General features: G+C 41.2%; 1 protein-coding gene across 5 annotated transcripts in view; it reads left to right on the plus strand.

The window, feature by feature from the left end:
- Nucleotides 1-25,106, plus strand: part of prex2 (phosphatidylinositol-3,4,5-trisphosphate-dependent Rac exchange factor 2) — a 92,466-nt gene that overhangs the window by 42,713 nt on the left and 24,647 nt on the right. For 4 of the 5 annotated variants that reach the window (XM_082546619.1, XM_082546621.1, XM_082546623.1 and 1 more), the window contains 14 exons: nt 2,074-2,210; nt 3,577-3,694; nt 4,379-4,563; nt 6,401-6,562; nt 8,804-9,026; nt 11,080-11,287; nt 14,148-14,327; nt 14,588-14,682; nt 15,014-15,096; nt 16,880-16,970; nt 18,715-18,843; nt 19,805-19,846; nt 21,684-21,790; nt 21,874-22,020. In XM_082546619.1, coding sequence (XP_082402745.1) covers nt 2,074-2,210; nt 3,577-3,694; nt 4,379-4,563; nt 6,401-6,562; nt 8,804-9,026; nt 11,080-11,287; nt 14,148-14,327; nt 14,588-14,682; nt 15,014-15,096; nt 16,880-16,970; nt 18,715-18,843; nt 19,805-19,846; nt 21,684-21,790; nt 21,874-22,020 — 1,907 coding nt within the window. The remainder of the gene's footprint in view (nt 1-2,073; nt 2,211-3,576; nt 3,695-4,378; nt 4,564-6,400; nt 6,563-8,803; nt 9,027-11,079; nt 11,288-14,147; nt 14,328-14,587; nt 14,683-15,013; nt 15,097-16,879; nt 16,971-18,714; nt 18,844-19,804; nt 19,847-21,683; nt 21,791-21,873; nt 22,021-25,106) is intronic. The other variant, XM_082546620.1, reaches the window with a different exon arrangement.

Below are 25,106 nucleotides of genomic sequence, written 5' to 3' on the forward strand. Positions count from 1 at the left end.
ATACATCACTGCTGTGATGTGCAGTCAATTTTTGTTTTACAAGTTTGAATTTATTTAGGATTTTAGGATTTTCTCTAATCTAATTTGTTTAAAGGGTTAAAGGTTAGGCTTTCAAACCTAAGAACATAATGTCAGCTGTCAAGTATGGTGGTGGTAGCGCCATGCTGTGGAGCTGTTTTACTCTCAGTGGTACTGGTAGGTTGCAAAAAGTGGATGGTAGGAGGATTGCATCTAAATTCTTCAGCTTCACCTCAAATCAGACAGCTAGATGGTTGAAACCTGGACAGAGGTGAGTGTTCCAGGACGATGATCCCAAACACATATCAAAACTGGTTTTAGAACAGATAAAGCATGCTAACATTATGCTTCAGGAATGATCTTCCCAAAGTCCCAAACTGTAAAGTATGTGGGAAGCTTGCTCCATGTCAGGAAGGCAACTAATTTAAATTAAGTCTACCGATTCTGTTAAGAGTGGTCAAATATCAGGCCAGAGATATGTCACCATGAGAACAGATGACAAGAAGCTTGTTGATTGTCCCTTCTCATCATAGTTGGTGAGGGTTCATGTGTGTATTTGAGCCCGTATGTATAATTTTGACCCCGTGGGGATTAGAGAAAATCCAAAATAAATTCAAACGTCTTGTATTTTTAAAGTCAGTAAAGATGTATGCTGTACAATTATTCCACAGTGGAAAAAGAACAGTTTAAAGAAATCAATAAAACGCCAGACTTATCATTATATTCATGCCCGTGATGACTTCACGTAATTTTTGACCACACTTGCAGAAAATCAGAAGTCTAGATGGATGTGTGTTATTGTGTTGGTTGTTTTTTCCTTATGATATAGACATTTTTTCACCTTAAAATGTCTTAAACACGTAGAAAAGTCTTGAATGTAGTGTAAGTAGAAGGCACTAGCCTTATGGAGTGCCATAGCACGACTCCACATGGCCAGAAAGCCATCTTTCAGCTAGTTAACTAGCTGAATCCTCCTTGAGTTGTCTAAAAATTGTTTGGTGCTATAGCCAAAATGCTAACTACTGAGGATTCAACTGAAGTTTCAACTTTTGACCATTATGAGTACACCATCTGGGTACTTGAGCTGCCCTTCATTTAGTTGTGCTTATCAGTGTAAACACACTTATGCACTCTAAATAGTGTAATAGTACTAAAGTATGCTGTTGTAAACGCAATTAACATAGCAAGCAATAAACCTGCTAAACACTAGTATGTTAATACTGTTGGGGTGACCTTTCTAAAGGAGCAACTCACCTGAGACTGGGTGCTTAGAGAGTTATTGATTATTATATTTTATCGTTCATTAGCAATACATGCTTATCCTTTTAGAGAATCCCAAGGCCTGTGGGGGGATTGGGCAAAAAGGCCACTTAGAAGATGTTGAAGCCCTTGTAGAAAGCATAAAGAAAATATAAAAATGTTTTGAACAATACTCATTCATACTGGACTTTGCTAAGTGTGTTTTTAATGTAATATGTAGACTCTTCTCTTCTACTCTATTAATAACTAGAATATGCTTGTCTATTGTTGATATATTATAAGTTCAGTTGATGCGGAAAGGAAAGTACACTGGATATGTCCGTCCCTGCAATCTTCGGCCAAGTGATTACAGATTCCTTACATTGCAGCGTGAGGTTTTCATGATGTATTTTTAAGGAGCTGAGAAAACAAATGGGAGGAATATTTAGTCTGCCATACACTTCCTTCTGATAGCTGTAAACCTTGAAGTTCTCCTATGGTCTGAATCACATCCCTCAGAGGCCTTCGTCTACCCCAGATAAACAACTTCCCTCCTCCCTGCACCACACTCTCCCTCTCACACTCCTCCTGAGCTGCCAAAAACAGGAAACAGTCTTGTAAATACAAAGCAAAAAAAAAGAATGTTGTTCAATCTAATTTTGCATACAGGATGTGGAAAAAGTGACAATTATTTTCTTTTAGGATGTGCTCATGTTTTTTTCATCCGGTTTCAGCATGCACCTGCAAGATAACGTGCGGTAGCTCTTACTCTTTTCACCCCTCCTTCCCCTTGCATCTCTGTCTGTCTCACGCCAGGCACAGTGGCAGCAACTGCCGGTCTCCACCCAGGCCAGTGCATTATAAAGGTGAACGGTATCAATGTGAGCAAGGAGAGCCATGCCAGCGTCATCGCTCATGTCACAGCGTGCAGGAAGTATCGGCGACCCACGCAGGTGAGACTGGAGGAAGAAAGGAAAAGCAAAAAGGGATAAACTGCAGAGTAAATCTAACCAGACACAAGGATTTGTCAAGGGGGGTGGGGGTGGGATGTCATCCAGCGGTAATGAAAAAGTATTTAATTTTTATTATGTGTCACTGTGGAGCAGAGAAAAAAATGAATAAATGATTGTCTTGCTGGAAAAATAGAATTCGTTTCTGCAAATTTGTTAGTAGAAGTGCAAAAGAGCAGAAAATAAGGGAAACTATTTACCCTGGTTCTCTCTGCCTTTCCTTCATTTGGGTCATTACGCAAAAATAATAGTAGTTTTGGCTTCTTTAGCACTGACCCCTGGCTCACAGTGGTGGGCTTGTTGTGGGAGACTGGCAGGCTGCAGATAGAGGTGGGAAAGGATCCCGAGGCTGGCTGGGGGTCAGAGTGGGTGAGAGTCTTGGAGTAAGACTGATCGAAGATGGAAGGAAAGAGGGGGATAGTGTGGGGTAGGCTAAACAGCAGACAAGAGTAGGAGGAGAGCTCGGTCCACCTGTCGAAGGTGGGAAACGGTGAAAAATAGAAACCCCAGGGTGTGTGTATGGTGTGAGTTAGTGTAGTGTGTCATTATAATTGAGCCTCGTGTGGACCTCAGGCTTAATGGTGCACTAGAGTGTTCCAAAACTCCTGGAGATCTGGTTTCCATCAAGTGTGGACCCGGAGGAACCACCCTCTCGTTCTTGCTCTTTGCGTCTTTGTGTGTGTTTGTATATGCGTGCCTGCGTGTGCGGTTGTACACTAGAAAACCACAGACCAATGGGACGGCGCAGCATGTAGCCTTGGCAGAAAACCCTCTGTGGGCTTGGGTGTAGAGAAAGGACACACACACTCAAATACACACAGGGCATGCTAGAGTGGGTTGATGAGTTTGGCATGGGTTTGCTTTTGCGGTCTCACCGAGAGCCATGTTTCCATATGTTTGTGAAGACTTTTCACTGTATGCTCTGCCAACCCAACTGTGACACTGCACACCATATCTAGGCAGAATCCGCTAAACGGGCTGCAACAAACCTCCAGCCTCAGCTTGTGTACACATGCACACAATCAACAGAGTGATAGAAATGCCACCTGTTAAACACCAGGGTTGGAGGGATAAGAGTGATGCTGCAGTAGATTGATTCATGTGGACAGTTGTGTACATATGGGCCTATAATTTCTCCAGTTAAATTAATTGTAAATTAAAAGACACAGACTACAGTTAGTCAATTTAAAGTGTAAATTGGGGGGAAAATTTCATTTTAGCATTTTCTTCACTAATATGATACAAAAATAATGTTATAAAAAGTTCAAATGAAATCCATCTTTAATTATTTTTTCTTTAATGTATTTAGCAAGATACTATCAAGTGGGTCTACAACAGCAGTGAGAACGCCCAGGAGGACAACCAGAAAACTAACCAGAAACCCATCCCTGAGAAGAATGGAGATGGCTTTGAGTGTAAAGTCGAAGGTGACGACACACGCACACACATGCTCATTCACAAGCTACATGGGAATATGTCATTTTGGCAAAGTGCTTCTTTTTTTTTTTTTTTCCTTTTCTCAAAGTGTCTGTGGATGTAATGCAGGGTTGTTCACAGGAACACAATCCCATTACCTCCTTCAGTTAACAAGTAAAACATAGCTCCAAACATGCTCATCTGGAATGTGTTAGTGTGAGAACAGCTGCCCCCTCTGGCTCATCAAGTGTTAATTTCCCCCTGCAATTTATGCATCCCAATGAGAGAGTAAAACAGGAAAGCTATTCCCTTCATAGCAAACAGCTCTGTCAGGATTTATAACTACATTAGGTCACTGCTTTACTGTAGGGCTGGTTAACTTGCTGCTCTTGGAATTGCTCCGGGGTTTGTTTTTTTTTGTTTTTTTGGAGGGAAATGGAAGAAAGCCACGAGCAGAAGGTCTTTCTCTGAAATTATCTGCAGATTTGGTGAACAGAGGCCTCCCACAGTTCTAAGTGTGGTGATGAAAACACTGGAAAAAACTGCATCAGTGCATTGTAGAACATTATTACATGTCATTATAATAGTTTCAGGCATAAATACCGCCTTGTTGCTTCGCCAACATAAACATAAAAAGTTTATACTATGTTTTGTTTTGTTTTTTATGTCTTATGTTTTTGTGTCTCCAACCTCAGAGGTAATGGACAAAATCAACACTATAGCTATCATTGATGGAAAAACAGACCATGTAAGTCTGACAGTAGACAATGTCCACCTGGAGTACGGAGTGGTGTACGAGTATGACAGCACAGCTGGCACCAAGTGCCATGTACTGGAGAAGATGGTTGAACCCAAGGGATTCTTCAGCCTCACTGCTAAGGTAAAAATGCAATTACATGAATACATTACATTTCCTTTCTCATTAGGGGTGTGTGTTTTACTTATTTATCTTAATGCAAAAATAATTGGTAGGCTAGTTGGTAGCTTTTATAGTAGATATTTGTCCAATATCAAATTTTCCAGCCTTACATTTATTAGCATTTTCTCTCATGTATTGTATTTGTTTAACTGAATATGACTCATAAAGCTACTTTCAGGTCCTTCCTTATTTACAAGGAGTTGTCACAGCACATAGCCCTGCATGTCTGATTTAGCCTTACTTAAATCCATTTCCTGATGCAACCCTAGAGAGATTTTTCTCCCCTCTGGAGACTGAACTGGAGATCTTTTGCTTGTTAGGTGAATGTGTTAACCTCTACACTATGGATTCATTAATTGCAGGCCTCATGTGATTCACTATTACTAAGGCAGGAGGCAAAGTTTGGTGTTTAGTGCTCTGCAAAAATGCAGAAAAGCCCCCATGAGGTGTGTATTCTCCACCTGACAGGAAACCCAGTAGTTGAAGTTCTCTGTGTTAGCAAATCCACATCTAGCAGAATGTCTTATTCAGCTAGTAAAAATCCCCCTGAGCGTAATTTATCAAGCAAAGATGTTGCGTTAAGCTGTGACTTTCATCCTGGATGGTTGTGGACAAAAAGAGGGACGACAGTGAAAGAGAGGGAGACATTTTATTACCTTTTATATGATGGATAGTGGTGCTTATTACCAAAGAGCAGCTCCTTGCTTGGTAAGGGATAGCAGCAGACAAGATGTGAACAGACTTTACATCTTGTCTGTGTTTTAGCCGGCTCTTGAGCAGGAGTCTACTAACACACGAGACTTTTCTTCTCAAATTTGACAAGATGCACAAATTCCACCATAAATTCCAGTGTAACGTTTTTGTTGTCACTAAATCCAACAGCTTTCCTGCTGTGCAGATTGGAGTGGAGCTTGAAGCTAGTGAAAAGAGACAGCTTTATTTTAGTCGTGTTAGTTCTCAGCTGGGCTAAGTGCATGCTTTTTACATCCCAGCAGTGATGTTCACAGAATGATCATTATTGATTTAAGATACACAGAGGATGGAAGACTCACTCAGACACAGATGCACACTTGCTGATGTGGGAAATGAAACACAGTTTGAAGCGTATTTCTGCCAAATTTCATGATGAACAACATCTGTCTTGTTTATGGTAAATTAGACAAGATCACATTTGGGTACATGTTTTTAAGTTGATCTAGATTTACTGTTCTTGTCCTCTAAAGTGTGTGAAAGCTCTCTTCTAAACACTGCCGATGACATGCACAAAACAACACTTGCCATAACTTCTCTCACTATATGCAATATCTCTTTTCTCCCAAGTAAAATTTTAGTATTATTATAAACATCTGCTCCCGCATTCCACACCGTCCTCTGAGATCTGTGTGATGTTGAATTTTAATGTTGGTTACGCTGTCGGGGTGCATGGGTTGTCTTGTGCTTCAGTCTCTTCCTGCTGTTACATTTCCTCCCTCGCTTCCCACCCTCCTCCACTGGGCATCTCATTAAGAAGGCTCAGAGTTTTGTGTGTCTTATTGTCTTCATATCTAATCTCTGATTTGCAGTCTTCATATAAACAGTATATGCATCACAATAATATTCATATTGGAATTAAACTCCTGATGAAATGCTGCAAATAAATCTGCCCTCTGTCCAATTTTGATCTTGTTTTCGACTGAATAAGGAGCTTGGTCATTCATTTACATCCCATTAGTTCCCCCAAAAGGGATTTTTTTTTTAAAAAGAAACATTTGCATATCATTTAATCAACCCTGACTTTGTTTACTCTTTCTGAAATCAGATCCTGGAGGTACTGGCGCGTAATGATGATGCGCTGGTGCAGATGTGTGGAAGGTTGATTTCCAGCTGTGATCTGATCCCAGAGGAGCTGCGGGTGCGCCTCAGTGCCATGCATAGTGAGAGGGCAGAGCACATTAATCGACGCATCACTAACTACAGAAAGGTAACTGTTTGGAGGGCCTTGAGCAGTCTCTTGTTGCCATGCTAAACTGTACAGCTTGGAAGTGTGAGTATGGACAATTCTCTAAAGACCTACAACAATAGAAACAGGATGCAGCTGGTGTGGAGATACACGCTTGCATAGATCCACAACATAGTTTTGCTCCTGAAAGAAAGACTGGGAATCCTTTCTGAAAGCTATAAAACATAAATATAGTGTAACAGGACTTGTAGAGGGATTTTCACTAAATACTTACTGGAAATGAAAAGAAACTTTAGTGTTAAGGACTTTAAGCACACTGAAAAGATACAGACAAGGTACACATGCATATTTTTCTCACTGTGCTGATTTTGTTTCCATTAAAGTATCAAGGTGCATCAGTCAGTAAATGGACTGGACCGTAGTACAAACAAGTTCAACCAAGAGCTCAACTATCTGAATGCTTCTTAGCGGCACATGTAACGAGTGGTCGTTGACCTTCAAGACTTATTAAGCCAAAGTGTCTTGCTGACTTCCACACTTATTGCTGACTTTGTGATTGTGCCCACAATATAGCGCTTTGCTTTCAATTACAGCTGGTAAATGACAGAGCCAAAGCATTTTCAGCACTTTTCATTCACATCTGCAAGCATGTGTCTATAGGCAAAACAACACATGCAAGTGTGCGTGAGAGGGAGAGAGGATCTGACTCAACATGCGATTGTGCCTTGGATTCATTACCAGTCACTTATAAATATCTCTGCATAGCCACAGCCAGCATTTTTTTGTTGTGTAAGATCCCCTCATGCAGCAGAGCATTCCTTCTCAGACCCCTAGAGAAAAAGAGCAAGAAATGTATGTAGAGAGAAAAATGAAATGACAGGAAGACGGAACAGAAAATGATTAGAAGGAGACATGAGCTTGGAATAAATTTTTCTGACTTATTCGGAGATCGCGTGGATGTGTTAAATGACTCTTCGGTCACTGAAGGTCACTTCATTGTCCATGTGAGTCATCTGTTCAGTTGAAACAACAGCTTCACACTCCAGCTTTAAGAAATAAAAGATGAGAAATGTTTGCTTACAGGGATTTTTTTTCAGGTGTACGTTAGGCTTGTGTTATCTGCCTAAGATGCTAATACCTGATCTGATGGCTTAAAGCATCTGTTGTATATCCAAGACAGGATTCAGGCCCGGTGGGGTGGGTTCACGCAAAGTGCAAAGAAAAAAAAAATACCTTCATGATATTCTGTATCAGCTGTATTGGTGACAACGTCACTGCGTGTTGTGTTTTTACAAATAAAGTGCAACTCTTAAAAGAGGTTTCCTTGCACAACAGGGTCAGTTTGGGGTAGAATTAAAATGAATATTGGCGTTGCAGTCACTGTTAACTTTTGTCTTGTACCAGCACGGCATATGGGACACCATCGCAACATCCTCACAGAAAGACCGGCATGTTTGAATTAATTTTTTTGGTCTTTTACAATAGTTCTGACCTCTATGAGCTTGACCGTTATGAACGCCGAGCACTCCACCAGCTGTTCAGTTTGCTTTCTACTGCGCACAGCTGTAAACATGGCAAAGCGAAAGAGGAATGATGTCACCGGTGTAGCTAGGTGTAACTGAAATGGATTAACACAAGGCAGCCATCCTGACACGAGGCTTTCGTTTTGCCATTTTCTGTTTACATTCTTTTGCCGCTAACACAGTCTTACAGATGATATCATGCACGGTTAGTCGGGAAGGAATGTGGGGGCTGTCGTGTCACAAAAAAGCAAGATTTTATGACTCTGTGATCTCTAGGCTGACACAGTGACCATCAGAAAAGATGAACCAGACTACTTCGAGTCGTAATTACAACATGATGATACAAGCTGCTATGTACCGTTTTAACTCCGTTCATGATAAATGATGATGTTGAGGTCTGGAATTCTTCACATAATGATAATCTTATGAGTCCGTCTTGGATCTTTCATTCGGTTTAAATATTTGAGTTTGAATGTTGAGAACATACAGAAATTGGTGTTTATTCTTTTCTTCTAGGACCAGATGTCACGCATAGAATGTAAAAACAAAACAGCACATTTAGCTAGATAAATACACCGTTGTGTTTCACATGAGCTGCATAATTCAAATATTCTTCCTTTTGTAGCCCACCGCCTACCAGTGTAACAAAAGGTGGCTTTCACTGCTGTAATTGCTGTGATTGTGTAAAATCCTGAAAGAAAATCATTGAAACTATTATAATTTATTGCTCTTGTTCCAGTTTTCCCGGGTACTCAAGAACAGGGCATGGCCCACCTTTAAGCAGGCAAAGGCCAAGGTGTCTCCTCTCCATAGTAGTGACTTCTGCCCCACAAACTGTCACATTAATGTGATGGAGGTGTCCTATCCAAAGACCACAACCTCTTTGGGAAGTGCGTTTGGTGTGCAGCTGGACAACAGGAAGAATACGCTGGAGAAAGGAGGCCGCAGCAGTGCTGAGCAGGGTGAGCATAACAAAACCCACCAGGACAGTGGAGGAATTTTACATATTGATTGATATGTCTGTATTTATAGTTACATGTAAATAGAAATACAATACACAACTAAATGCATTGTACATAAAGCCATCAAGTTGCTCAATAATAGCTCAAAAAGGAGAAGATTGCAGTTTACACTTATGTGATCCTACACCACTTAACATTATTTAATCATTACAAATCAGTCAATATATAATCAAATGTATAGCTAAATACATACACACAGTAATAATGACCCTTGGCCAATTTAATGCACATAAAAAAAAATTAATTATATATATATATATGTATATATATGTATATGTATATGTATATATATGTATATGTATATGTATATATATATGTATGTATGTATATATATATACATACATACATATATATGTATGTATGTATATACATACATACATATATGTATATATGTATATATGTTGCCTTCATATATAACCAGAAGGCAACATTGCAGACATAGAGGACAGTTACAAGTACCTGGGGATCCCGCAGGCAAATGGGAACCATGAAGAGGCCGCTAGAAAAGCTGCAACCACCAAGTACCTGCAGAGGGTCAGGCAAGTCCTGAGGAGTCAGCTGAATGGTAAGAACAAGATCCGGGCCATCAACACGTACGCCCTGCCCGTGATCAGGTACCCTGCTGGGGTAATAGGCTGGCCAAAGGAGGAGATAGAAGCCACTGACATAAAGACAAGAAAGCTCCTTACCATGCATGGAGGGTTTCACCCCAAGTCCAGCACCCGGAGGCTGTACGCTAAGCGGAAGGAAGGGGGCCGGGGACTGGTGAGTGTCAGCACCACAGTCCAGGATGAGACAAGGAACATCCAAGAATACATTGGGAAGATGGCCCCAACTGACCGAGTGCTCAGTGAATACCTCAGGCAGCAGAAACCCAAGAAAGAGGAGGGAGACGAGGAACCATCATGGAAGGACAGGCCCCTGCACGGTATGTACCACCGGCAGATAGAGGAGGTGGCTGATATCCAGAAATCCTACCAGTGGCTGGACAAAGCTGGACTGAAAGACAGCACAGAGGCACTAATCATGGCAGCACAAGAACAAGCTCTGAGTACAAGATCCATAGAGGCTGGGGTCTATCACACCAGGCAAGACCCCAGGTGCAGGCTGTGTAAAGATGCCCCAGAGACAATCCAGCACATAACAGCAGGGTGCAAGATGCTAGCAGGCAAGGCATACATGGAACGCCATAACCAAGTGGCCGGCATAGTGTACAGGAACATCTGTGCCGAGTATAACCTGGAAGTCCCGAGGTCAAAATGGGAGATGCCCCCAAGGGTGGTGGAGAATGACCGAGCTAAGATCCTGTGGGACTTCCAGATACAGACGGACAAAATGGTGGTGGCTAACCAACCGGACATAGTGGTGGTAGACAAACAGAAGAAGACGGCCGTAGTGATCGATGTAGCGGTTCCGAATGACAGCAATATCAGGAAGAAGGAACACGAGAAGCTGGAGAAATACCAAGGGCTCAGAGAAGAGCTCGAGAGGATGTGGAGGGTGAAGGTAACGGTGGTCCCCGTGGTAATCGGAGCACTAGGTGCGGTGACTCCCAAGCTAGGCGAGTGGCTCCAGCAGATCCCGGGAATAACATCGGAGATCTCTGTCCAGAAGAGCGCAGTCCTGGGAACAGCTAAGATACTGCGCAGGACCCTCAAGCTCCCAGGCCTCTGGTAGAGGACCCGAGCTTGAAGGATAAACCGCCCACAGGGGCGTGCTGGGTGTTTTTTATATATATATATATATATATATATATATATATATATATATATATATATATATATATATATATATATATATATATATATAAAAAAAAAGTTGCTGCAAGTTCACACCAGAGCTCAAGGTATTTGTTTCATCAGAAAATAGAAAACATTTTTAAAAAAGTCATTTTGCACATATCATTGATCATTTGTGGTATACCACACACATGTCCAGCTTTTATTTTTATTTGTATTCTACTGGTTTTTTTTCTTCATGCTTCTATGTTCAGGTAAGCTGAACCCCATGGTAAATGTGCAGCACACCATTACAACTATGGCAGCACCATCGGGTCATAGCCTGGGGCGGACCGAGGGCCACGGCCTTCGTTTCCTGCTCAGAGAAGAAGACCTGCTCACCCTGGATGCATATCAGAAACTTCTCTATAAACTTACTGCTGCTGTCAGGGAGATGGAGACACACGGCGCCCACATTCATGAGTGAGCTTTGTGTGCATACCTACTCTCAATGAAATATGTTTCATTAATGATCACAGACCTTTGAAACCAGATTGTGTCATATAGCATGCTGTAGCCAAAGTAACACGCATAATAAATGTGCAACAGCTGGGCATTAGTAAACATACAGCACCTATGAATGCAATGCATGTGACAAAGATTTGGGCGGAAATGTGTTGATTTGGATTTTTTTTTTCTCTATAAAACACAATTTGTGCTGGAAAAGTAGTGTGTGGCCAATCAGGATTTTGGCATGCTTGTTTCTGTTACGGGACTCATTATTTGGAGTCAATGAGGCAATGGAAAGGAAATGGGAAACACTCCTCCTGTCAAACTTAGCCACACCACCCGTGAACCAGGAAGTACTGTCTCATGTAGGAGGGTGTGACGCTCGATTTCGTTTTCCTCAGTGGCCTTTAAAGAGAAACTTTTATCTACAGATTGCTGCTGCAGCAATTTGTAATATTTACTGGTGGAAAGCTAACTGGTTATAATGTGTGTGATGAAGAAGGGCCATTGTGGTGATTTAGTCATTAGGAGTCTTCTCAGCTAAGGCAGCAACATTCGGAGAATGACATTAAACATTGCAAGCGGAGCTGTCACCTAACTGCGGTAATAATGAGCGGAGTCCACGGCAGGGCTCGTAATGAGTGAGTCTGGACAAATTTCATTATGCTCCTGTCGATGGCAATTAAAGTAGTTGCATCCATGCACACTGAAATGGTCCAAGACGTACCCACCAAAGCAAAAGTGACCTTTAGCATCAGCTATCTGTTCAAACATGCGGATACACACGAGCACTTAAGGAGCTTGTTAAGGCTGAGCTGTAAGGTTGGCCACGAGTGATACTAATAGGATGCACTGCAAGCATCAGCAGTGTGACTGAATCTCTTTGACCTTTTGTGGGTGCTTTGAGAACTTTAGCAGATTAGTTTTCATTAACCTGTTCACAAATTGGCCAAGGGTCATTATTACTACTACTTTAACTGCTACAAATACTACAGGCACCTTTTCCTCCCTTGTCTACGCTTGTCTGTGTCTTTTTCTTTATCTCATTTCCTATCTCTTGATGTATTTGCACCCATCAGCATGGATACTGCAGACTGACATTCTTTGCTCACTGTGACTCTTCCTTTTCTGTACTGGGTGTGGTCAGCTCTGACAGCACTACATGAAGGATGTAATAATGAACTCGGGTGACTATTTTGTGCATTATGTTACACGCAGTCCTCTTCCGTTCCCAACATCAGAGGAAGTCTATGGTACATTTGTGGCAGATTAGAAATATCCGTAAGCAATTTGGGAAAAGCAAACAACTCCACGTTACATAAGTTCTTGGCTTGCCAGCGAGGAATCCATTGAGGCGGTGACCTGTGAACCTTTGTCTCCAGGGCCACCGAGAAGGCTTCGCAGCTGTGTGAGGACATTCCTGGCGACGTGCATTATATCAGGGCCTCCTCCCTTCCTGAATCCATACCACCCGTTTTCATATCTTTTCCTTATTCTTTGCACATTATAAAAAAGTACCATGACTAGCAGTGGGTGGAGAGCTATAGGATCCACTGACTTATTTATCTCATTATGGAGTGAATCATTATGCAAATTTCTTACTGTGGAACAGCCTGATGTGGAGCTTTTGTAATGCAGACGCACTTACAGATGCAATAAATGTGATGGAAGTCTAATAGTTTAATGTGTCAAAGTGGGTTAAAGAGCTTCCTGTTGGAGATTAAGAGATCTTTCTGATTTGGTGCAATAAGCAGTGATGTACTTTGGCCTGTTCTCATTCTCCTTTTTTCTCTTTTTTTTTTCTGTCTCTCTCTTTTGAAGCCACTTCTCTGATCCAGTCATTGTTATTCTGCTTTGCTCCCTCGCCCCAAAGGCCCCAAACTGCGTTCACTTCTTTATTAACCAATAGCCAATCACAGAGCCTGGAGGGCTTCTCCATGGCGATGGAATGTCACTCAGTTTTACAAGGGGCATTGTGGTGCCTCCTGGAGTGGACCTTAATGAGGGCATCTTTGTGGCCTAGTCAGCCTGTGAATGGGTAGAAAGGGGGTCAGGGGAGGGAGGGGGAGGAGGTGAGGAGAGGTGTTGAAAATCATAAAAATAGGCATCAAACTGGGATGCATTTGGGGTCCATCAGAGAGACAGGTTGTTTATTTTTGATGAATCCCCTCCCCTCTGCCTCTGAAACGTCTTGGAGGCCAATGGTGTGACACGATGGAAAATGCAAGCAGACACAAATTAAAATAAGTCTGAAATGTAAACAGACATCGCGTGCCAGTGTTTTGCGTGGGGAGAGATTTATAAAAAAAAAAAAATCCCTAGCCTAGAATTTATTGGAATATGGCTTTAAATGCCACCATGTGTTGCTGCAACTGTGAAAATATCCCACGTAGCCTCTTCCTGCTTCTCTGATAGCTGTCTAACAGAATGCAAGCCAAGGGTAATAATAAGAGCGGAGCTGATCTCTGCAGCCGTGCTGCAGCGTGTTGACACAGCTGCACCTTGCTACATGTTTGAACATTTTATACGATGCCGATCCCTGACATCTGAAGCTGTTGTGCGGAAGTCAAACACAAACGGACTGGGGTTTGAGTTTGGCCTGCTCACTCAGCTGTGGAAGCTTACTACATTTGCGTGGGCTAAAGTGCAGACTGTATGCACCAATGAAAACGTTTCAGTGCTGGGACATGTGTAAGATCATGTGTATGATCAAAGGAGCTGCTGTTATCATGCTGCTTTGTTTCTAGATTTGGATGAACGTCATAGTTTTAAATAACCCTTCCTGCCTTTCTTCCTTTTTCCCCCTCCTTTCCTTCCTTTCTCTCTCCATCAGCCTTCTATCCTCCATCACCCATCCTCCAGCCTCAGAGGTGAGAACCCCTGAGAGCTACATTACGGGAGAGAGTGAGGGAGAGAAGGGTGAAAGGAATGGGAAGAAAGTCTGTTTTAATATGGCAGGGGATGAGCAGGAGGACTCCGGGCATGACACAATCAGCAACAGAGACTCATACAGGTAAAACCAAAGTCAAACATGGTCACATAGGGTGATCGAATTTCTGAGAGTCTTTATCATTTAAAAGATTTTCGAAAAACAAGTAGCAAAGTTGTAATATAAAGCAATATTTATGCATAGCTTTTCATACAATAAATGCAGATGCATGGCTTAGTTTTCCATACCTAAAGTGTATGATATCAAACCTATCCATATCAGTTATTATGTGCACCTCTAAAGTATACGTCATCTTAAAATTTTTTTCTCAAATTTCTTATCAGTGACTGTAACAGCAATCGAAACTCCATTGCCTCCTTCACCAGCATCTGCAGCAGTCACTGCAGCTCCTACGTTCACAGTGACGACATGGACTCAGGTATACAAAATGCAACAATAGGGACACTGTTATCCTCCACATAAAGCTTATCGGTATAAACCATTCATGAGTTGTATTTTCTGTGTAATATCCTCATGATTGATCACATTAAGTAACCTGTGACCATGCAGCAGTAGGGAGGAAAACCCTGTTTCAGCTCGGTGTCATAAACCGTAGCCTTTGTCAACAGTAATATTGTAAAAGGCTGTCTTGTAACAGGTAACAGTGTATTTGAACCAGAACTAACTAGAATGCACTGGACTTTCTGTCCACATACAGTAAACCTATGCACTGGTTTTACTACAGTACAGTTGTAATCCCCCCTCTGCAGGAGATGAGATGCCCTCGAGTGTGTGGCTGTCACATGATAAGCAGAAGAAGCTTCACAGCTTTCTAGAGCACCTGTTTAGCCAGGTGGGTGAAATATGAGTTATTAAGTTTTTTTTGTACACAATTTTATTTTCCCAGGACATTCCTCAGACTTAATGTTGGTTATTGGACAATGACACATTTTCTGTTATTTAGCCTCTAAACACCACAGTGCACAGTTTAAATCCAGCAGTCAAGGTGTGATTGAAGTGGAGACAGACATTTTTATAATACATAGTCTGCCACTTCAGTGGAACCAGGATACTAGTGTTTAAGTGGCTAAGAGTAGTTCACATTAGGCTTATGGCCAGGTGAGGTCTGCCACCTTCTTATTCCATTCTGTGAATTCAGAAGATAAAAGATAAATTGATTCCCTGTTCAGGTGTCATTGCAACTGAAAGAAGCCATCACTATGCTAAAAACCAACAGGACAAAGCAAAGACTTTAAGAGTGGACAAAATGAACAATATGGTACATTCCTATAAAGACAGAATACCCATCTGAGCCTACAACACCAGAAGCCCTGAAAGCCCACAGAAGACAACTAAAGTGGATGTTTTTTTTTTTTGTTTTTAAAGATCCATCCAGGTGAAAAACACTCTTGAGGAGGTAGACATATCATTGTGAAGGTCTACAATCAATTTATATTCATGAGGTTCACAACAAAGTGCAAACCAGCAGTTACACTCTTGAGCACCCCATTTTCTGTGGAGGCAATGCTACAGCATGGGCACGCATAGATGCCGATGGAATGAGGCTACTAGTGTTTTTCAACTGCTGCTGCTGAGATTCAGCTAAATGCTGCAAAACTGACTGGACAGTAAGAATAGACAATAGCCCAAAGCTTACTGCAAATCAACCCAAAAGTTACTCAAAGCAGAGATAGGAGATATTCTTCAGTGACCAAGTCAGTCTCTTGATCTCATCCCTACAGAGCCTGCTTTTCAGTCACTAAAACAAAACCAAATGCAGACCCCCACAAACATTAAGCAACTCAAAGCGACTGCAGTAAAGACCTGATAGAGCCTCTGAAGGGAGGAAATACAGCATTTGGTGATTCTAGGCTTCAGGCAGTCACTGCAAATGATTTTCATCCAAGTATTAAAAACAATCTTTATATTTAAAATCCCGTTAGTTAGGAACTGTGTATAAAAATAGCTGTAATTACAAAACAGTTACAGCAATTGCACTTCAATCACATCGGTGTCATTGTCCAAACACTTGCTCCCTTTTTGTTGCCTGGTTAAAATGAAAGAAACATGTTATTGTGTCGCCTAATGGTATTGTGTGATAGTTATTTCCTTGTGTGTTAACACAAATATGAGACCAAAATGCACAGTGAATGAATTTCAAACACAAAGAGATGCTCTTGTTTCATGTGTAACTTATTGTTTTTTCCAAAGGTCAAATGTTTATTGGGGCTTTTGGGTATGAAGAGCAGGGATTGTGTATTTTTGAATTGTGCTCAGGAAGGGAAAAATTGCAAGAGCCTTAATGATCCTTGACCTTTCTGGAACCTTTAGAGCAAAGACCGACCAAATCTTATTACGTGTTTTATGAGGACATTTCAATCGGCAGAGGACAAGCACAAAAAAACAAGCCATGGTTGGCTGTCTCTGCTGTGCAGTGTGTAAACAAAGCACAAACTTTGTTCACTGCGGCTCTGTCAACGTGTGTATGTGTGTTGCAGAAAGAGCAGGAAAAGCAGGTGTTGGGTATGCCTGGGCAGTTTTTTGCTTCCATCCACACCCACATGCAGTACTTTCGATCCATACTGTGTGAGGAAACTGTATCAAGTGCATCAGCTTGACCCTTGTTCTGTCTTCAGGTGGACTCAATCACTAGCATGCTGACAGGAGCAGTAGTGGCTCGGGCATTTGAGCAGACCAAATGCTTCACACCTGGAAGAGGATTACAAGGTAAGACAGCCCCTTGTGCCGGTGATGTCGTCACCTGCATCCTTGTTAATAGAAAAAGTTTAACCTTTTCATTAAAGCTAATTACTTATGTGTTTTCTTCTGTGTTATATTTGCATCGTTTTGGGAGAAAGGACAAAGAAAAAGATGATGCTAGAGACTCTTGAGCACCGACAGCACCAATGTGGACATAAAACAGAACAGGCACTGAAAAATGCTGCAGCCGCCTGCACATAGGGGCAGTAACTTCCTGTTGTGTAATGAGTGTGTGCACAGACTTTGGGGAAAGTGTTGTAGGTGGATTTGAGAATGTTTTTAAAAAACCCCAAACAGATTCCCAGCCATTTCCCCTCTGCCTCTGCACTTTTCCACTTCTTTTCACTTTCAGTCATTGTGGTGTCCTTCCCTTTATAGCGCTGAAATAGCACCACTTAGTTGGGTACTCATCTTCACTTTACGGTTTATTGTAGTGCTACTTACCAGTCAATTGAAAATGTGACTCTATAAAAGCTCTTGAGCTTGTATGCTATATGATCGTTTAATTTTACTCTGTTTATTTGCTACCTGACCTCCTCCTAGCCTTGGTTTTTAACCGCATTTTCTATTGTTGTGTTTTATCTCTCTAACAAAAATGTAGCAAATGTTACTGAAAAAGGACAGAATTTACCCTTTATCATTCCCCACACAAATTCAAACTAGCTTACATTGCCCTTTTATCCTCTGTGGAGCGCTATTCGGATGACTCAGTCCATTTTAAGATAAGAAAAGTGGTTGACATCAGCAATTGTTTTCTTTCTGTCTTTGCAAAAATGCTATCTGTTTTATATCCCGGTGGTTTGTATTGTGCTTTGCTCTCATATGACAAAGTTTGTTTATTTTATGCTTTTTGAAAGTGCAGTGTGCAGTAAGAGGGGAAAAAAATAGAAAATTATGCAGTGATTCTGTCATGTTGATTACTAAAGCTTGCAAACACTCCGACCCATTTGGCGCACAGCCTCCCCTCTCATCTACAGCTGTCCTCAAGTCAGTGCAAATATGCTTGAACTGAAAATAGGTCCGCTTCTCTTTGTGGGTTTGTGTGTGTGTGTGGGTTTGTGTGTGTATGTGTGTGCGCGCGCCTGTTTGTGTGCGGGTTTGTACGCATAAATTCCCTCAGGACGCCTTGATCAGAGCAGATCCATCACAACTCTAGTAATGTGTGTGGTTGATAGCAGAGCAAATAGGATTATCTGACAAGTAGAGCATTCCTGCATCTCACGCCCTGTCTGTTGCTCTAAGACACACAAAGCCCCTGATAACAGCCACCTTTCTCTCAGAGATCTGTTGTTTTTCAAAGTAAACTTTATTATAAGTCATTCTGTGTAGTTTTTTGTTTCTTTTAACAGGTGTTACATCAGATTGACATGCTTTTATGCTCATTTTTCAGCACTGTCTGGGCGAGGTGATAAAAAGATTTGATGGCAGGAGTTTAAAATTGATTAATAAAAAAGAAGTGTTGCCTCTGGACATCAGTGACCTATAATTTTCTCTAGAAAGATTGAGCAAGATGGTGCAGCTTGACAAGGAAAGAGAAAAAGATGAGGTTAAGCAGACTGATCTAGGCACGATATTTTTTTTTTTTATGCAGTTTTTCTCATTGACTGGTAATCTCTTTATGCCAAGTGTGCCTCACAACTGATATAGAGTACATGCATTCATGTAGCTATGGTAGATGCTAATTTACGGTGTATGTTTGTGTTTCTGTCAGAGTTTCAGCAGGAGATGGAGCCCCGAGTGAGCTGCACCAAAAAGTTGCGTCTCCACGTCAAGCAGGATCCCTGGAACCTTCCCAGCAGCGTTCAGGCGCTCACGCAAACCATAACTAAATATGTTGAAGGTCAGCGTGTACCCGAGCAGCTCCTCACATGGTTAACATGCACACCCAGCCCCTTACACTGCCCCTTACAAGCTACAATGCTCAAGCCTTGTAGCTTGCTCACACAGTCACATCAAATATTTATCATGGATAGAACATGCCTGGCTGGAGAAGAAATGTGCTTTAAATTGACAGGGTATCCAGTAAACCTCGTCGCATTTATGAGATGTAATAATAACCTCTGTTACAGTTGTGTGGGTACAGGCAGTCCCACTAACTGCAGCACTTTCCTTAACCTTTAAACCTGAAACCATCCTGGGATTCATAAATTGGAGGAACAGAGGTGGAGCTGAACACATGCAGAGAGTTAAAGAGCTGCGCTCTGTGAGATTCCTTTATTTATTGATTTTTATCCAGAGAGACATTTCGTCCATATTTATTCCCAACGGGAGTGTGTGGCTTTTGTGTTCGTTGGCAGACAGATTAAATACACAGACACATACAGTAATACTGTACATGGACACACTAGCACTAAATTTCCAGATACAAACAAAGGCCAGCCACACAACACTCCTGGGAAAGGTGAGCGGGCGGTCACGCTTGAGAAAAGTCTCCTTATTAATAATAAGCAGAGGCCCTGTGTATGCTACTTTTTTTTTCCTCCTCTTCCCATGATGGCTTTTCAAGCAGTGCAGCCTCCTGCTAGTATACCCGGAGTTCTGAGATGGCTGTAAACAAATGAGGATTTATGATGTTATCTTTGCCTCTGGTTGTTTTTATGATGTTATGGTTTTTTTTTTATATGCTCAGATGGAGTGAAGTTACACAGAGTTGTCCTATTTATGACTTTAAGACTTTAAATTTAAAGTATAGGTCAGTTCAGTTAAGGAGAAATGGGTCTATTTGATTTGATAAAAGGTTGTCCACTGCCTCACTGAATTTCTTTTATTTAATGTTTTTTTTGTTTGTTTGTTTTATTCAGAGGTGAAGACTCGACTGCTCCTGGTCCTACTACAGTATACAGGTTTGTCCCTTCCTTTTACACTGAAGATTTACTCTGTTTAAATACAGATTGCAACAGCAAATTAATTTTAGGCCTTTTTTTAAGAGTGAAACCCAAAATAACACTCCCATAGACTTTGCTGTGTGCTCGTGACCCAAACTCAAAGTTCAATAAGATAAGATAATAAAAGCAACACACATGCAGACGCAAAACATGAAAAAAAGGGGAAAGAATTAAGTCAGACACCTACAACACAGAAAATAGTTTCATGTGTGCACCTGTAATTATAGAGCACATTTTTCACTTTGTGTTACAGTTATAATTCAGTTCAGGTTAATTTCTATAGCACCAAAACACAACAACAGCTGCCTCACATCATAAAGACCCAACAATTATAGAGAGAAAACCCAAACAATCAGATGACCACCAAAGAGAAAGCACTTGGCGACAGTAGGGAGGAAAAACTCAATCTTAGAAAGCTCCAGCAAGACCAGGCTCGGGGAGCCATCTGCCGCAAGGGGTTGGGGGTGAGGAGGGGGAGAGAAAGGACAAAAGGGACAACGTGGAAGCAACCCAGAAATTGATATTAATGATTAAATGCAATATAAGAGTCAGAAGTACATTGCCCAATCTAAGGATTAGATCTCAGTTTCTTACAATAGAAGGTGTCAGGAGCCAAAAAATTGAAATCCCTCCGATCTGGCCGTCACTTAAAAAAAAAAAAAAAAAAAAACTTTAATAACCATTCACCTGATTTTCAATGATTTAAAAAATATTATGAGTCTTGTATACGAGAAGCTGTGAAATAAAATATCAGTTCCCTCCCTTAAAAACTGAGCTTTCTACTGGCCTTCAAATCTGCTTTCAATAACGAGGACATCCAAATATTTTAAGGATTTTGAGCATCCATCATCTTTTGTTAACTTGAGCTACACTCCTGAGAGTCTGTAGTCAGAGAGTAGCAGGTATTTGCCCTGAAAACTTTGAAGGAACTGGGTCAAGTACTTCTAATGGATTTTGGATAATAGCATTTTAAAATCACCCATCAAACGCTAAAAAACCACTAAAACCACCCCTACCTTTATCCTTTGAAATACTGTTTTGGGAACGACAGCGGAGACCTGAAATTGAGCATAATTCCTATTATGGATAGTCTCAGAAGGCATTGCAGGTGGACAGTGATGTATTATAGTTACAGGTGTATTATTTAAAGAAAAACAAAATCCCAAAGTAAAAAGGTTGGGAACCACTCCATTAAAAATAACTTCCACGTTGCCAAAGCTATAAATCAAAATCTATAGGACTACTTGTGTTGGCACTATTATACTGGAGAAGCCAGGACCGAATAACTACTGATAAAACTCAGACATTACTCTCATTTACAGACCCCCGGGAACTGGGTTAATAGTGTCAAAAAGTTTGCGGTCATTCCCTGCAACATTCACATTATTCATTTCTGAGGTTCATGAACCTATTTTTAACTCAGTTGGATTGCTGAACTTTTTAAAGGGGCCTATTTCTCTGGAAATTATGGCAGCCAATTATTTTCCGCTTGGGCACACCTGTCATTTCCTCTCGTTTTTTTCCTGATACATTATTTAATATCCAACACATGTGGAGTGGTGGGGGAGGGCAGCCTTTTGTTCACCTTACTGAAAGTCTCTTTAATTACCATAATAGACCTGTGGCACTTATTTCTTTGACCTTCATTGCTTTACACTGCAGTTTTTAATCTTGACTCTTCGCTCTGTTGTTTCTCTGTCATCTTTTCCTGAATCTACTTCTCAGCTTCTTTCACTGCTTGAACTCTTTAATCAACATGATTTTCAGTCTCACACCTCCCTTTGTTTCCTTGCAGACTCAGAGATCCAGCTACGTCGCGATATGGTATTCTGTCAGTCTCTAGTTGCGTCTGTGTGCGCCTTCTCCGAGCATCTGCTGGCTGTCCTCAACCAGGTAAATTATGTATGTGACTTGTTTAGAACTGGGAATTAAGATACAGTTGTTTTCCTCAGCTCTCTGCTGAGCTTTTCTGTATTTTCTCTCAGTTCTGCAATGTAGGGAAAGATGTTGACCAGGAAATCCCTGACTCCCAGGACCTTCAGGAGGCCCAGGAAGCTAGCCGTCGATGGCTCGAGCAGATTGCCAGTGCTGGGCTGCTGTTCCACTTCCAGTCCCTGCTTTCGCCCAATCTGGTGAGCGACAGATTGGATATAGACACTGTGAAAACAGGAGTTTGCTGTTCATTTTGTTGTAAAATAATCAAGCCTGTTACTATGCATATTTTTGCATTATATAAAAGTAAATGTTATTTTTAAATGACAGTTATAACCATAGTCGTGTCAGCTAAGTGCTATCAGGGGACATCATGTGTTTAGATATCCCCTTGCTCACATTTGTATTTTGCTTGGCACATTCTCCCTGGGTAAGTGAACTCCTGCCATGCATGCTTGGACATCCTTCCAGATTCTGATGGTTTGTATTTACTCTTTCTATGAACGGGTCTCTGTTTGTGGAGCAACATGACCCCCCTTGAATTTAAACCTAAAATGCTGTTGAGACTTTAATTTTTAGTCTATAATTAATGTGGTGGTACGACATATAATATGATGTGATATACTTATCTTGCCAGAGCACCTTTCATGTTCTGATAAACAAACAGCATACCAAACAATCAGTCATATCAACCAGTATTGGTTACAGAGTTTCAAAGTTTTCTACAGCCATGTGAAATATGTTTTCACGGGACTCACATGTTGACTCAGTAACTACTAGTTGCAGAGGACCTTTGGCCTGTGTTGTTTTTTAGGTTATTGTACAGCACTTTGGTCAGCTCTGTTGCTGTTGTTAAAAGTGCTATATAAATAAGTGGTATGGCCTGCTCATGAACTTTAACATTTAACTTGCTAACTGAGCCTAAGATGCAGCTCTTGGGCTTTTTGCTGTTTTTCCCAGCATTGCAAAGGTTGGGCTTGGGGTGAGTCCATTGTAGCATTGTGTTAAAACACATCTGAATGCTCCAGAGCTGCAAAATCCCCAAACTTTTGCTTATAAAAGTGCTCACACTTGTTTATGATCACTTATTCAAGTACATTCGATTAGCAGTGCCTGGTTACTGCTTTTCTTCTCAATTCATATGGAAGCAGTAAGGATTTACTCTCTCAAACTTTCTTTTTCTCATGACTGTATGTTATGAGCTATGCAACAAGATTTTGCTTTGAGCTACAGCTCAGTTATTAACTGCAGCTACCAACTAAGATGCTATTTATGTGGATTTTCAACATTTATCATCATCGATCAGTACGCCACTACCAGGTTGTGTGGTGGACCTCAACTAAAGCAATATTTTCAAGTTGCTACAGCTGTGCTCCATCTGTTGTTTCTCAGGTATCGGAGAGCTTCCTGGTCAGCATAGTTACTATTTAAGCTGGATCTGCTAACTCAAGGTGTCCTCAGACAGCAGACCTCAAATGCCTTAAAAACCAAAACACGTAGTTGTTTGAGCTTTGTTTTTGCCAGATTGTTTTTTATCACACATGTCTAGGCAGGAGTTCATTATGAACAGCCGCTGCTAATACCGAGCCAAGCACAGACTGCAACCTCAGTGGGATCAATATTAACATTTCCCACCATGGTTTATAATAAATTCAAATGTGTCTTCAACCAAGCTCGAGAAGCCAAAATTTTAGTTTAAGTAGCTGAAGGACTGGTGATATATTTTTGAAAGCTGTTATTTGCTTCTTTACTGCTGTTTTTGGATGACTGTTTATTTAAGTTAGAGGGGTAGGTGGCTTAAGTCAAGACCTAGGAAATGATGGTTGATTCTCCTTGCCTGCTGCCATACTGCCTTTTTCTCTGCACGCCTTCCCCTCTCTGTCTGTCTCAAGAAATTTCTCTTTCAAGTGTCTCTGTGGAACAAACTAGGGCCTCGGTACCTGCAGGTGATTCCAATGAAATCTCAACACGTTCCTTTTCAGGGCACCGCATGAAAGGCGGCATGAGTGGAGCTGGGGACGTTGTGAATGTGTGTGTGTTTGCGTTTTTGTGTGCACTAAATACCGTGTGTGTCGGGGGTAATGTGTTTATGTCACATCCTCTGAGATAAACTTGTCCACACACACAGCAGGTGTCACTTGGCAGGACAGTGGGTACCCTTCTGTCACATGTCGGGCCATCTCAAATGTGTTTTTAGAAAAAGGCCCTAATCCTCTTCCACCGCTGCTCCTGTTTATCCCTCTGCATGTGATGGATGGAAAGCAGAAGAGACTGGGGAAGAAATGAAATGGGATGAAGGGTGACTGAGGAGCGCAGTGTGTCAGAATCAAAATATTCAAGGTGCTATCACTGTGGCCACAAGCAGACGTGCTTGCCATTAGGGTTGCCTCTGTGGATGTTTGAAATGGAAACATGTACACACACACAGTCAGAGATATATAAGCAATCAATATGAAGCAAATATGAACATATCAATGCTAAAGTGCTGTGCCACTACAAATCTGAGTGATGGTGCACTTAAATATTTTTTTTTCAGTGAGGACTACTGTACTGCAGTCAAAAGAAGACTGTCATTTCCATCTTCAGTAATTTTGTATTTGGCTTGAGCAGACACACAAAGTTCCACATGCATGTATGGAAGGACGAGGATAGCTTCCATCTGCATAGATGAAAAGTTAGTGTTAGTGATGGTGAGAGCACAGCAGGATCCCCTGTAAAGAGCAGAGCATGCGTCAGTGGCAACTTTTATATTTATCAGATAGATATAACTGCATGGGTCAGATACAATGCAAAAAAAAAAAGATACAGCATGAAAATGAGAGCAGTGTTGGAGGTGGATTACATCCATCAGATAGTTCACATGCATGTAGTCTTTATATGTGCTTAAAAATGTTACTTAAAAGACTCGATGTTTGTGAAAATCTAAGGTACTTCATCAGTTAAAGTAGGCAGGGGTGGTGTAAGAAACTACAAGCATATAACATAAGATGCATGTATAAAGTTAATTTTCATCTCTTCAAGTGTGTAGCATGTTAACAGTGATACATGAAAAAAGTAAAACTAGCCAAAGCCAACACTGAAGGAAAAAAGTAAAACTGGTTGGATAGTATGACTTCTCTACTGTGATCATCACAGATTAATGGTGAGACTAAATTGTGATTTACCCTTGTTGAACTGTGTATCAGCTAACAAGATTTGCAGGCTTGTAAACCATGAGGTATTATACATTATTAAGCCACCACTTGAATGTGAGAACTTCATTATTCTCCTCTGGAGGAAGATTATA

Source organism: Aulonocara stuartgranti, assembly GCF_965226115.1.
Source record: "Aulonocara stuartgranti genome assembly, chromosome: 9".
In the NCBI taxonomy this organism is placed as follows: Eukaryota; Metazoa; Chordata; class Actinopteri; order Cichliformes; family Cichlidae; genus Aulonocara; species Aulonocara stuartgranti.